This window comes from Zophobas morio, unplaced genomic scaffold, assembly GCF_036711695.1.
Source record: "Zophobas morio isolate AGI-343-1 ecotype UQ-CSIRO unplaced genomic scaffold, CSIRO_AGI_Zmor_V1 ptg000017l, whole genome shotgun sequence".
Taxonomy (NCBI): domain Eukaryota; kingdom Metazoa; phylum Arthropoda; class Insecta; order Coleoptera; family Tenebrionidae; genus Zophobas; species Zophobas morio.
The window spans coordinates 10,110,360-10,125,432 of NW_026972122.1; the positions used below are offsets into that span (position 1 = coordinate 10,110,360).

At 32.8% G+C, this 15,073-nt stretch overlaps 1 protein-coding gene across 1 annotated transcript in view; it reads left to right on the plus strand.

The window, feature by feature from the left end:
- Positions 1–15,073, plus strand: part of LOC135130440 (adenylate cyclase type 3) — a 196,541-nt gene that overhangs the window by 146,640 nt on the left and 34,828 nt on the right. The window contains exon 7 of the mRNA XM_064057818.1: positions 8,927–9,065. Coding sequence (XP_063913888.1) covers positions 8,927–9,065 — 139 coding nt within the window. The remainder of the gene's footprint in view (positions 1–8,926; positions 9,066–15,073) is intronic.

Below are 15,073 nucleotides of genomic sequence, written 5' to 3' on the forward strand. Positions count from 1 at the left end.
AATTATCCCTAGATCCTTGAAATTATCTACTCTATCGATGAGTGAATCGTTGATGTTGTAGTCGTATGTGAATAGGAACTGTTTACGTGAAACGGAGAACACTTTACATTTCCGAATGTTAAGTAATAAGTGATGATTGATGATGTATGCACCAAGAATACAGGAAGTCAATGTACAATTGTAATGTTATGCAATTGTCCACAGAATTGACTTCCGCATATAACTTTAGATCATCTGCAAACATTAATTTTATACACGCGAGCATGGCTCCAAGTTCATTGGCAAAAGATAGAAACAAAAACGGGCCCAAGTTAGAGCCCTGTGGAACTCCTGTAAACATTCTATTGTCTAAATAAGAGAAGAACAATTTAACTAATGAGTTCGGAAAGCCCAAGTTGCTTAATTTCTGAAGGAGTAACTCATGGTCAACGCTTTGATGAAGTCAGTTTATACTAGATCGCATTGTCCACTGCAGTCAATGATTTCCGATACAGATTGAGCCAATACCTCTAAGTTTATAACCGTTGATTTTTTCTACATGAACCCATGTTGGATGGGGGAAATTAAATGTTTAGTGGAGTTGTAAATATCAGAGTACAATATTGTTTCAAAAATCTTTGCAAAATTACATAGCAAGGAAATTCCTCTGTAATTAGAGATATCATTTTGCCTACCGTTTTTTAAAATGGGACTAACGTAAGCCTTTTTCCATAATGTTGGAAATATTGCGTTTTTTAAAGTAAGGTTAAAAATGATACACAAAGGGTGTGCAAGAACTGCAGCACAGTTCCGGAGTATAAACGACACAATACCATCAACTCCCGTTGTAAAAGAGTCTTTCGATATTTTTAATGCCTTTGGAACAGTGTCCGGTGTGATTTTAAAAGCAACAATTTGAGAACTTACGTTGATATTTGATGATAACTCAACTTGACTGGACTTAATGAAGACACTACTAAAGTAGTCTCCCAATGCGTTAACGATGTCCAATGGATTTGAAAGTTCAATGCCGTTAGATTCCATCAGTCCTGGAATTCTAGAAGAATCTTTTTTAACACCAATAAAGTGCCAAAATTTGGTAGGATTTTTATACAATGTTTGCTCTATACTGGTAACGTAGTTTTTATATGATTTGTTAATAAGACTTTTAGAGAAAGAACGATATTATTAGAATACGTCATAATCAATGGTGTGAATTATGAGTTTTTTTGTACTTTTTTAAAGCCCTAGATTTTTCACGAAGACAGTTTAGAATATCACTAGAAAACCATGGAGGATGGTATTAAAGGTGGCTACGTGAGGAGGAGAATTTAGGTATTGCCATATCCAATAATTCGTAAAGCTTTTCATACATTTGTGAGCATACCTCTTCCACGTCGGCGACAGAATTTAGAAATGATCAGTCAGTATTAACCAAGAGATTATATAGCAGAGAGTAATTTGCTTTTTTGAAATTATAGTTGATTTATTTATTTGGAAACGATGGACATTAAAATTAGAAAACACAAGATCTAAAATGTGGTTATTTTTGTTCAAAACATTGTTGTATTGAGGTAATCTATGAAATTCTTCAAAAGAGTTTAACATTACACAGGTCTTTTCTTTAGTATTTAATGTGTAAGTAGGGATACCTACTAAAATTTCCTGCGACTAAAATGTTGTGGTTATAGGTATAGGTTTTCAATTTTTTGCATTTTTGATGAAATTGTCAGCTTCCTCATCTTGTAATGAGATTTTTATTGGTCTGACTCTAGTGGGCGAACGGTGGCCAAGGCGATGAATTATCAAATTTCCGGCATCATAATTGGGAAGATTTTGTTTTAGAATATCTTTTGTAACATTGACATCTTCATCAGTTGCTTGAATATTGGTAAGAAAAGTTGGAGGTTTTTATTTTGTCGTTCTACAACTTCGTTCACAATATCTTCAAAGCTACTAGACTGTTTATTATTTATTACTTGTTCTAATTCGTTTATTTTTTTATCGTAATCATCTCTAATTTTAGTTATACATGCTGCGAATTCCGATTGAGTTATGGTAATCAGCGACTTGATATCTTTAAACTGGGTAATGTTGTTGCTACAACTGTTGCATACCACTTCATTGCTTAAATACATGGTCCATTTTCCTGCTAAACACACTTCTGGAGTTGATTAAATACCGAGCTTCATTGTACATGATGTAAGATTTGCACTCGTAAGACCAGTCTTGTATATTATTAACTTAGTCATATCATCGTCCACATTTCCTAGTTTATGGAAGAGAGCTTGAATAACTCCTGTTTATAAGAAAGATGATAAGACGTAATTAAAAAACTATCGACCGATTGCCATTCTTTCAAACTTATTTGAGCAGGTCATTTATACTTGCATTTTTAATGGTACTCATCGTTATATTTCAACTAATCAACATTCTTCCCTCGGAGATCCACTACAACTAATTTATTAAATGTTACACAATACATTGCTGAAGAAATGGACAAAAGGGGACAAACAGATGTTATTTATACTGATTTTAGCAGCGCCTTTGACACGGTGGACCACAATTTATTGTTAAACACACCTAGTGCTTTCGGTCTTGTTCCTTCTCTTGTGAGGCTTATGGAATCATATCTTTCAAGGATCAAACCTGGGCTCCTTGTTATTTGTATTGTATATTGATGATCTGGTTTCTTCTCTTACTTGCAATGTTCTTGGTTTTGCTGATGATCTGATTTTTTTTTCCACCATCAAGGATTTTGATGATTGCAGCAAAACTTAAATAAGATAACTATGTATTGTTCACTCAATAGTTTAAAGATCAATTGGAAAAAATGTTATTATGTTAGATTTACTCGTAAAATGAGGTGTAATGCATCTGCTTACACTGTAAATGGTAATGCTTTGACACTTGTTGACGACATAAAAGATCTAGGTGTGATATTTGATGCAAATCTTACTTTTTCACAACATATTGATACTTTAACTTCAAACTTGTCTAAATTGCTAGGTTTTATTATGCGTGCTTCGGCACATTTTAACGATCCATTGTTATATATTAAAATCCTTGCATTTTGCGTTTATTGTTAGTAAAGTGGAATATGCATGTATTGTTTGGCAACCACATTATACAAAGCGTCAATTACAGATAGAACGTATTCAAAGACGATTTTTGAAATTTCTTTATTTCAAACGTGATGGAGTAGGTATATCCTTCTAGAAATATTGATTATCAGCTGATATTAGATCAACATATTTTAAGTCTCTAATTGAAAGAAGAAATAATTTAAACGCTAGATTTATGTGGAAATTAATTCATAACTATATAGATTGTGCCCAGCTTCTTACTAATGTTAATTTTTATGTGCCAGGTTTATTTTCGCGTTATTCATCTAAGTACATTTTGTGTACCAGCGATATCCAATGTATTAGGGAATTCACGAGTACATAATTTATGTCGGAATGCTAACAATGTATATCTTGACATATTTTTTTTGATAAAATTTAATTAATTAGGAATTAGGATAGTACTTTGGGTAGCCAAAATTTATAGTAAACCTGTTTTTTGTTCTAATGTTGATATTATTTTGTTATGTATTTATAGTGTAAAGACTGTATTTAATTTAAGTTTTTTATTTTGTCCTGTTATTGGGGTTACTCCTGTTGGGCAATAAAGGATTATTATTATTATTAACAGATGTGACTGCTATGTACTTTAACGCATTAATAATGTCCGAACATAATTCTACATTATTAATGTCAAGTGATTCTCCACTTAAACTTAAATTGTTGTTTTCTAGGAACTTGTAACTAACTGGTATTTTTATTAATTACCTCTTTTTCTTTTTTATTTGCCCGCCTGCACAGATTTAATTAAGAGAATGCACTCTATTTCTAGTTTTTAAATCGTCGCCGAAACAAATTGATAATTCGCTTTAATAAATGCTAATTCGTTCAGCAAAGAATGTTTTTTGAAAATTTGATGACATATTGCGATGGCACTGAAATTCTTATCTGAAAATTCTAAAATCAAGTTTTTTGTTTGTTTGAGAAATACCGCATAAAAAATTGCACCGTTTAACCAAATGGCTGATCGGGTAATAACAAGTTCAAGTAGCATTGGGGTATTTAGCGATTTTTTTTATATATTTGCACCCTCAAAGGTAACTTTACAATTATTTTCTCAACATTGGTTATTAAGGAATTTACACTTGGAAATTGTTGCCTCAGCTCTAACTACTGAACTCTATTTACTCTATTTACTTAATCTGTGCTCCAAACATGTAACATGAATCAAAGTAGGGTATAAAAGTTTAAACTGTTGACGAGTTATTTGCGATCAATTGTTTGGGACCAGATTGGTAGATTCTCCTTTATTCGTGGCATAAAAATATATGCATATTTTATGTGTAGATTTATTTATACAGGTGCATGACGGAATTTACTTTACTGTTGAAATCAAAAATAGTTCCTGGGTATATCACCTTGACAGAGAGACAGAGTTATTTATTAATATTATTCTTGCAGATGTACTTCACAAATCAAGAGTCAGCTATGATTCAAATAGTTATCTCTATTTTTTCTAAAAAAAGTTAGTCAAAGTTTTCTCTCAGCATGGAAGATGTTTTACCACGAATGAAAGTGTGGTTATAAACTAGTAAATTTTAGTTTAATTATTGTTAAAGTACTATTACTATTACTAATTTACCCAAACACATCTACTTTAAATAACTTTAAATCTAAGTAGTGTTTACATGCAAATTTCCTCAAAATAAATTAGGTATTTTATCCATTGCTAACAGATCATAGGTACTTCTAATAACTTGTAAGTTTGAAAATTTAGTTTCTGAAAACAATAGCAAGTTTTATGTCGAAACAATAACACACAAAAAATGCTTCTACTTTAAATATAAATTACCAGTTCTCGCTGTCTGGGATATTATGAAACCAAAGGAAAGCACAGAAACATGAAACTTTACTTTAGAATAACTTTTCCAGTTTTGTTACTACATATTTTGTTTTCAAGTTAGTTTATTGACAACAAAGAATTTATATGAAAGAAACAATTCGTTCGTGCTTTTCATATTTTTTCTAAAATGAAATGATTTTGTGTGTTTCACTGAACCCTGAACGAATTGAGCTACAGTAAGAATCATTTTTATTAATACAAATGTAATAGAGCAATAAAATACACAAAATGAGCTGTGGTGCAGCTAAATAAATCAAAAGTTGTAACCAATACATAGTTAATTTTAAAAGACCTGGCGAAGAAATAGAGCACTTTAGATTCAATTATCCTGGAGACTGGAGCCCATTGCATGAAACTTTAATTCTTCACTGCCTTGGCTAACTCTGCTAAAATTCTTTTGCGTACTAAGTACTAACACAAAAATGCTCAGAAAGAACATCAATTTAAAACAGAAGCGACAGTGTATAAAACATGTTTACTTTAAAATTCTAATACGGTCACAAGAATATTTTTTCATGCATAATGCAAGCACTGGTCTGCTTTTCCACAAAACTTTTTTAAAGCCGTAATTGATGAAATTTTTAAAGGTGCGCCTGGTTTACGATCACCTGTACTATAAAAACTTTATATCGTGTTGCGTTCTAAATGTCAGATCTCATTTTTATGTGATCACTTTAGAGAACTGATTACGTAATTATCATATCCCGTATTTTGATATGACAAATAAATGCTTTAGTCAAATCGTCAATTTTTGATTAGAAGAATTTTCTGTTTGTAGTTTCCGGGCCGCAGGAGGCAAATTGCATTCGTGCATAAAACTGCATAAGTATATAGCAAAAATTGTGCATATTTCGAAGAAATTTTGTGCATATGTATATGTATATTTTGACAAATATTTGTGCATATGAATCCACTCTTTGACTGATCATTGAAATAATCACTTGGCTTTAGAAAACGGGCCATTTGTTTGATTTTGCTTGAGGAAGCGTTATTGGTGCGACAGGAGGTTTTTCGGTTCGAGAAATGGCACGCCGCATGAATCCCAGCCAAGCGATCATAATGAGCTGTTGGCAGAGCTAGTCCCAAGAGACTCTGTAACATCGCCCCGGTGGTGGTGAACGAACGTGAAGATCCAGCGAACGACAAGATCGTCTATTGCGAGTTATGGCTGCAAGAAGTTGAATTCAGACCTCAACGTTCGTTTCGGTCAACTGAATAAGAGCTGTTGGAAGCGTCATCTTGCGGATCTATCTATCGGAGAAGAACATTTGGGGCCCAATCATGTCATCCATAAGCAAACTAGATTGTAGTTTGGCAGCTCTATAACATTTTGAGCTTAATCAGACTATTAGTTTGTTTAAATGTTCCTTTTTCCTACACGTCACCGGGTCGAGGCGTTCCAATTATTTAACACAAATTGTAATAAAGAAAATAAGTAGGACGAAAAGCATTGATAGCAAATTAATTTTATAAAATGTAATAAAAAAAAAGCTGTATATGGTTAGACATCGCAATTGAAAATTTATATTTGTTGTTTTAATCTTCAGTGTAACTCACTGATTGATGCGAAAATATCTGCGTTTAAATTAAAACTCTATGCATAAAATACATATTTTTATATTAATTTTCCCGAAACTCTCAATGTTATTTAAAAATCTCATTGAGAATGATGAAAACCAGAAGTTTTGTCGGCAATTAATTCATATTCAATTGCACGCTCCACCATCTGGAGAAATACAATGACTCATCAGCTAAGTTTTAATCTAATAATACTGAACAAAATTGAAGAATTAAGCATTACACATTATACAGCAAGGGAACTGGCGCATACGTAATATGCTGTAATAAGGAATACTGACAAAAAATATGTAAGCTCTGTTGAGTATTTATTGCTTTACAAAATAGGTATGTAATATAGCTGGATTATTATAAATTAGGATTTTAAGATTCAGTTCACGTGTCCTTTAAAAACGTTTGCGGACAAACCCAGTTATAGTAACGGTGAAAAAATTGACATGGGGATATATACACCGAAGGTCTAAACTAGACTAATCCTCGAGCGCAAAGTTGAGAGCCCGTGACGAAGTCAAATAATCACACGGGAATTTAACAGACACCAACTTTGTGAACTGGGTCATCCGTTTCGTTTTTAGAATATGCGTTATACAGGTTGCTTTCGAAGTGTGTGCAATAAAAAAAAAAGAGGAATAGCTCATAAATTTACAAAGTGGTTGCACTGTGTAAAGTTCACGTTCTAAGGTGGTAGCAATGTCTACAAAAAATTATTTGAAATTAAATAGTAGGTAAATCTTTATGGTGTGGCTGATAGAAACGCCAGGTTAATCGGCGAATTCTGGATCGAGCGCTTTTCAAATCGCGCGATTCTGTGTGAACGAACATTTACATAACTGGTACAGCATCTCCGAGACGCCTCAAACTTACGATCGTGGCCGTGATAGGACCGAAAGAATAGTACAAGCTGAACAACAAATTTTGGAACAAGTCGAAGAAGAGGCCGACATCAGCACTCGCCGACTTGTAGCTGAAGTTGGAGTGTCACCGTTTGTAGTGTATCGTACATTTAAAGATTAAGGCCTACATCCATACCACGTTCAAAAAGTGCAAGCTTTGGAGCCCGGTGATTTTCCACGTCGTGTAATTGACTGCAAATTATTATTGTCACAGCAATGTCGTGAACGCATTACAAAAAATTGGTCCTTCTCAGGACCACCATTCGTTTCTAAAACTAACTTGCACTGACCTTTAACGATGAATGAATAAATGAATGAACGAATGATTACCAGCAAAAAGTCGGTTTTCCTTTTAGTTGAAACTAAAAGTGGTTATATCTTTGTTAATATACATCTTTTTTCAGTTTGAAAATGTAAATGTATGTTGTAAATGTGCATATTTTTGTGATTTATATAAATTTAAAATTAAAATAATCTAGAAGTTTCTGGAACTTATGCCTGTGCTCTGTATCGTAGAACATCCTTGATTGATTGTAATAGAATATTATTATTATTTGCATAACAACGACGGAAACCACACGAACGCGGGATATCTGAAAGGCATTTTCGGAGATTAGTTTTCAGAGCTACCGTAAGGAAAATACTGATTTATTATCGAAAATGTGTAATAAAAATTAATCTGTTAGTAAGAAATAACTTTTTGATAACTTATTTGTTCAGTCTTAGTTGTGGAGCACTGTCTTTCTTTGTAACAACCAATAACACCACACGAAACTTAAGGCGTCAGTAAATAAGAAAAAATATCCGGCCATCAAGACAAACACCTTAAGCTGGAAAAAAAATCACGTTCACGTTGAGACATCAATTTTGTTGGCGCTAAAATTGTGCAACAATTGCGCCGGTGGCAGAGCTGGTATCATGTACAAGGATGTGAGCCAATAATGCAAGTGGATTTTACACAATAAGTCAAAACTACAAAACCGAAAGCTGCTGACTCTGAATCGACCGCAGCGACATGTTACAATGTATGTGTTTGATTTAAGACTTCGTTTCGTAATTATGACCGTCTTTTTACTACTGCTAAATACGGTGAACTAATATTATTTATCGTCATCATTTGTCATTTCTGACATCCAGAATAACATTATTTTTCAGAGTGATCGAAAGCCCTTTAGTGCTTAAAAATTACTCTAGTTAGAAAAAATCTTACATAGAACACAAAATAGAAGTGTCTTTATCACGCCATGTATTGTTCATTGTTCAAACAATCCAGAAATTAAATACCTAAATAATTACGTATCTACATTTAATTACAGTAAAGAGAAGTTATCTGACTACCCTCAACTATGCTCAAATTCTGAAACTCCTAATATCCGCTTAGTTTTCTCTCTAAATACATATATATTTACACGGAAAATCTCAATTCGAATTTCCAGATAAACACGCTTTGCTAACATATTTCGCTGTAACGTATTCATCTTCTAACGCGGTGTTTTCTTTATTTCCAGACGAGTTCACATTTCAGCTACAACCTATTCGTTTCTGAGTGGCGAATTCGAAGTAGAACCTGCATATGGAGAAAAAAGAGAAGAGGCGCTGCGGATAGCAGGATTAAAAACGTACTTTATCGTCAAAGTTTTAAAACCCGTAAGTTTGGAATTCTTTTAACGAAGTTATTTATAAGTTTCTAAGCCATAACTAGCGCCAATTCAAACGGAGCAAAAATTAGGAGCTGCTCAACTTTGCTCATAATTTACTGGATACTTTTTGGAACATTGGGAAATTTAAAGACTGAAAAAATTAGCTTTAACGAAATAGTAATTTGATTGAAACGTAGGTGCTTATCTACAAAATGATTTTTTACTCCAATTGATAAGTATAATGCTTACGTCTCCTCATCTGAACACACACTGTTATGTGCCTACGTAGTAGTGCAAAGTACTCGTTTCCACACTTGAAAACTTTATTTGTCATTAAATATTATTACATGGCGGGCAAAAACGAAGTTCAGTTGCTATTCATCATTACATATTAACGTTTCGTAACTACAACCTATAACAAATTCAAAATACTTGTTTGCGTTTTTTCATTACTGAACTAATAATAAAATCAGAATTGGTCTAAAAATTGATTGTTATGGAGAGATTTTCTGAGATTCCTTAAAAAAGATGATAATTCTTAACGAAGAAATAACATTTAAAGAGAAGAACGACCAGTTGATCTAATTGTATTAGAAATTGACGCTATATTTAGACGCAACAATTAACGTCTGAAACTATCACTATTTTGAGTGACGATATTATCGATGCTAATTATTATTTCTTCAGAGGCTAGGACCTGTACGTACCTAAATAACGTAATAAAATTATATTTTTTATTTGTTAAATCATAAGTATTGTGCTTACGCTTTCTCATGCGAACACTCTTCATTATCTAACTAGGTAGTAATACAACATACTGGTCTCAACGCACAAATTTGAAGCTAATCAATCTTCTGAACAATGGTTTCACCTCCTTTTGCCACCAGAAGATTTGCCTTTGATAGAATGTTCCTCCGGATTAAAAACATCTGCAGATGTTTTGCTCATGTGTATCTTTTTCCCTTTGATTGTTCATATTTTTCAAAACTTCACGTTTTTAATAAAATCGGTTTTGAACTAACAAGTTTTTTTAAGGTAATAAACACACCATAACACCGTGAGCCCGCTTAGTTTTTATAGGTGAAATAATAACGAGCAAAGTAATTCCGACTTCGAGTCGGCATTGGGGAAAATAATAGAATTAGGTAACACGGGATTAAACTGTTTTTTGTTCTCTCAAGAATTTTAAAGCCCACGACAAGCCTCGGGGTTAAACCATTCTCTCGGGAACAAAACGATGTTTTATCCCTTGTTACTTAATATACTATTTTTCGCTGTTTCACTTTACACTATTTCATGAATTTCAGGTAATTTGTTTCTTATATTATACTGCTTTCGACGTAGGAGCCACCAAATTGTCAGTTTCCGGCTTCCTCAAAATCCGGTAGTTTGTAAGATGTTCGCGAACACTCATTTTATTTATTTTTTCAACAGTTTTCCTAAACATGATTAATGGCGATTATTGTTCACGGATATGCTCAACAACGTGACAATTAAATTTTAATTTTAATTTTATTAAATCGTTTTCGCAACCACTGCTCGTTGTATCTTACAACCTTAAAATTGTGTGCTTCGTGAATTAAACAGACCGCGTTTTTGTCCCTGAGCATGTTATAGTAATCACAGCACAGGCCAAAAACACCTGTTTGTGCTCCCCTTTATACATAAATAACCCGTTTCCACTGGACATTTAAAAAAAAGTACGCACAAAACAAAGTAACTCAAACAAATTAGTCATTGTAGCTTTCAATTTTTGTTTGCCGTAAACAAATACTGCAAAATATGCACATCGTTTTATACCAGATTAGGCGCTTTCATTAATTTTTTGCAGGATAATTCTGTGAATTGTTGGTTGTGGAAAATAGGACTTTGAAATGTTATATTATGAAGGACAAAACAATTATCTCATAATATATTTATATATTTTTTATTTTTTTTTGTTTTTGTCGGCGCAGTAAAATAATTTACAGAATGTAGGAAGTAATAGAACGAAATGAAACAAGATTTTTAATGTTAAATGTGAAGTTAGGACGCGAGACGAAGTCCCTTTTATGAAAATTTTAATTATCATGCGAAATAAAGAACCGTGATATAATAGCGTGGAAAAGCAGTGTTTATGACTGTATACGTTGTTGTTATTTTCTTTTTTTATGAGTGTGTATATACTTTTATACGCGGAGTACAAATGAACTCTACCAAAATTATTATTCTTTGGCATACATGGAAGCACATCTAAGATCATCCACTCTTAATAATTTAAAAATCTTCTTCAGCAATGTGACTTAAAATCCATTGAAACACGTGTTATACAAATAAAACAATTTCTTTTATTGTATTATTGTACAAAACGACAGTATATAAAGTCGTAGGAAAAACAAATTTAGCAAGTGCATGCTGTGACGATATTTTTTTTTGAACGACAAATATATTTGGAATTACCAAACCTTAGTCCATATATACGTTTCCGTTCCTAAAATACTAAGGAGTGCGAATATTTTTTACCTGGGTAAATACAGTGTATTGAACAAAGACAGAAACAGAGACATATCGGATGTCGCAAATGGCACAGTTTTACAACAACTTGCCAAAATTAAAAGAATTCTATTGTAGATTTAAGATTTAAGATTACAAAAAGTGCAAAATGTAGTTGAAAACAGTTGTTTTTGATTGATTTCTGTTAAACTGGAAGTTTCCTTCAGACAATGAAAAAGTCAATAAACAGTAAGGCCCTTCAGCAGTTACATGCCATCTTCTAAGATATAAGTTTAGTTAGTTTACTCCAAGAAAACAAGAAAATAGCAGCGTAGCTGTTGAGATCGTTTATTGAAATTGTTCGTGTTGGGGAATTAATAACGTGCTTGTGTGGGTGGATGTCAGTACGATGAGAGGTTGTTACGAAGGTTTTAGATTCATTGATGAAATCCCCTGAGCCCGGCCTTGTCGTGGACAGAACTGTTCTGAATGAACCTAATTCGTAATTATGTAACATTATCACTGACGAATCAGATTACCTAACATTGTATTACCTGTTTAAACGTTTTTGGATGTTAACAAATATTTTCCCTACTCCACAAAAATATAGAGTTGTTTATGACAAGACTTTTACTTAATTTGAAAACAGTGACTGCTTTTTCAAATGAGATTTTTCGCCCAATTTTATTAACACATTATCCAGTGCTGCTCCATAAAAAAGGGATACCCGTTTGCAGCTTTTGCTACTTAATTTCTGTTAAAGTTCAGATATAAATTCATTAATTTGTGTTCTTATAAAGTTGCTCCGCCGCTTTGGTCGGTAATCTTTTGATCGCTAGCTACGAAATTAAAAATAATTTCAAGTATTTGAAAATATGCATACATTTTTTATGTAATACATTTCAAGTAATGGAACACTGCTTACACTATTACTTCGAAAAAAATTGGTGTAAAGTCATTTAGACAAGACTTCCCTCGCACCTGAAAACAAATATTCAAACAAATTCATTGTGATAAAAATAAAATGCCTATAAGACATCGGCAGTCGTTTTGCGCGTACCCAGATATCAGCCATGCCCACACAAATTTTTGTAAAATAATTGTGATAAAAGTCAAGGCAAACTCATAAACTACAAATATAGGATTATGTTATATTGTAAAGTGTAAATATGGGTTGTTACGAAAAAAAAAAGAGTTTACGTCATTTAATTATTATTGGTGGAGATGATTAGATAAATTTTGGTTAGTACAACATTCCTAACTAAATGAGGCAATTTATTTTATTGATCATATTAAGAAGGACTCCATTTTCTCGAAATTTTGGAAATACAGTATTTGTATTATTAGTATTGCACTGCACCTATCCAAATTGATATATGTGTCCTTGAAAAAATGTTGATGACATCATCAGTAGAGAGCGGATTTCTAGGTTTAATGCTTTTTGTGAAAAATGTAAGCACTTCAAAACTTTTTTATATCTGTAACTATGATGCAATTTGGAATCATTTGACACATTTCTTTTTATGCTTATTTGCTTTTTTTCAATTTTATGCATATTAAAACTTATATGCTTATTTAATGCTTTTTTCAACGAATATGAGTTTTAATGCATATTTTGTTCAAATGCCGGCCTTGTCGGAATGACAATTACTTGTTAGTTAGCCATATCGTATCGTATGCATTTTACCTGGACTTGACCATTGAAGTACACTTACTCAAGACCCTTTCTGTGAATAGGTTCCGGTCGTTTGGATAATAAAATTTTATTATTGGATTGGAAAAATACTCCATAGATTTTATGACTTTAAATCCTTACTTCCGTTGATAATGAATTAAAGCTTTTAACCAGATGTTCTTTTTCGGCATTTTGCGGCAAGACCGTTGAAGATTTTCTAGAAAAAGGATTATTGTACCCAACTACCTACCTTAAAATTTTTCTAATGGAAACTTTTAAGTAAATGAACCGTTTATTTCACAACCATCAGTCTATCGCATCTATCGTAGTACAGTGTTATACGTGGTTCTCCCTTGTTACATGTTGAGTTCTTTTTGGTAATATTACTTATTAGTAACTTATTTAAAATATTTTTTAAAAGAATGCCGAAAGTAAAATCGACGCCGGATGAGTGGATGAGGGATTTTCCAGAATTAAAATTAGAAAACAACAAAATATTCTGCAGAGCTTGTGTGAAAACCGTAAGCCCACTAATTTTTTTTTATCTATTTTCCTTTGTTAATCCTGTATATGTACGTTGTTTTAGAATCAAAGTGATAAAAAATATAACGTGACTCAACATGTCAGAACGACTCTTCATGTAGAAAGGAAGAAAATGTTTGAAGTTTCTAAAATTAAACAGCAGACCATACATGAATCTGTTGCATCTACTTCCACAAAAGATGAGCAGTTTCAGTTTAATTTCAATTTATGTAAAATGATGATCCAGTCCAATATACCTTTAAAAAATTGGAGAAAGGCCCTCTTCAAGAATTCCTTGAAAAACACTGCAATCGACATATTCCGGTTGAAAGTACTCTCCGAAAAAATTATGTAGGCCCAGTGTTTCAGCAAGTTTACAACTAAATTAAACATCGCATTGGAGATAATTATTTATGGTTCGCTGTCAATGAAACAACCGATAGTTGTGGAAGATACGTGGCAAGTTTAATTGTTGGAATCTTAAATGAAAATTTCCCTAGTCGAGTCGAGTAGTAAGTTTGAAAATGTTAGATAAAACAAATGGCAATACGATTACCAGATTTGTAAATGACAGTCTTACGTCACTATTTTTGCCAAATGCCGTACCGGCGAATAAAATTTTATTGATGATCTCGGATGCAGCTCGTTATATGTTGAAAGCAGAGAATAATCTAAAAATATTGTACCCCAATTTAATTCACTCTACTTGCATTGCCCACGGTTTAAACAGAGTGGCTGAAGGAATACGTTTGCAGTTTCCTACTGTGAATAAATTAGTGGCAAATGGTAAAACGATTTTTGTTAAAGCCCCACTAAGAGTGCAACATTTTAAGGAAAATTTTCCAAACATACCATTGCCCCCAGAGCCGATTATAACGAAGTGGGGAACATGGTTACAGGCCACATTTTATTATGACAAATATATCAAAGAATTTGAGGAATTAGTTACGGAGTTTAGCGAAAATTCTTGTCAATCGATTAAAGATTGCATAAATATTTTGGAAAACAAAGATTTGCGACAAGATCTAGCTTTTCTAAGAAGCAATTATCAATTCGTATGTGAGGTAATAGAAAAGTTATTAAAACCCAACATGTTGTTGGTAGATGCCATAAACTTAGTGAAAGAATTTAAACAACAAGCAAACGCAGTAAGGGGTAATATTGGTACTAGAGTATCTCAAAAACTTGACGAAGTGTTAAATAAAAATGCAGGTTTCGGTGTTCTTTCCGACGTTGCTCGTGTTTTACAAGGCCAGAAGGTGGAAAATTTGGAGTTAGTTTCAACATTAGTTGCAAAATTCAAATTTGCACCAACAACGAGTGTGGCTGTTGAACGCACATTCTCC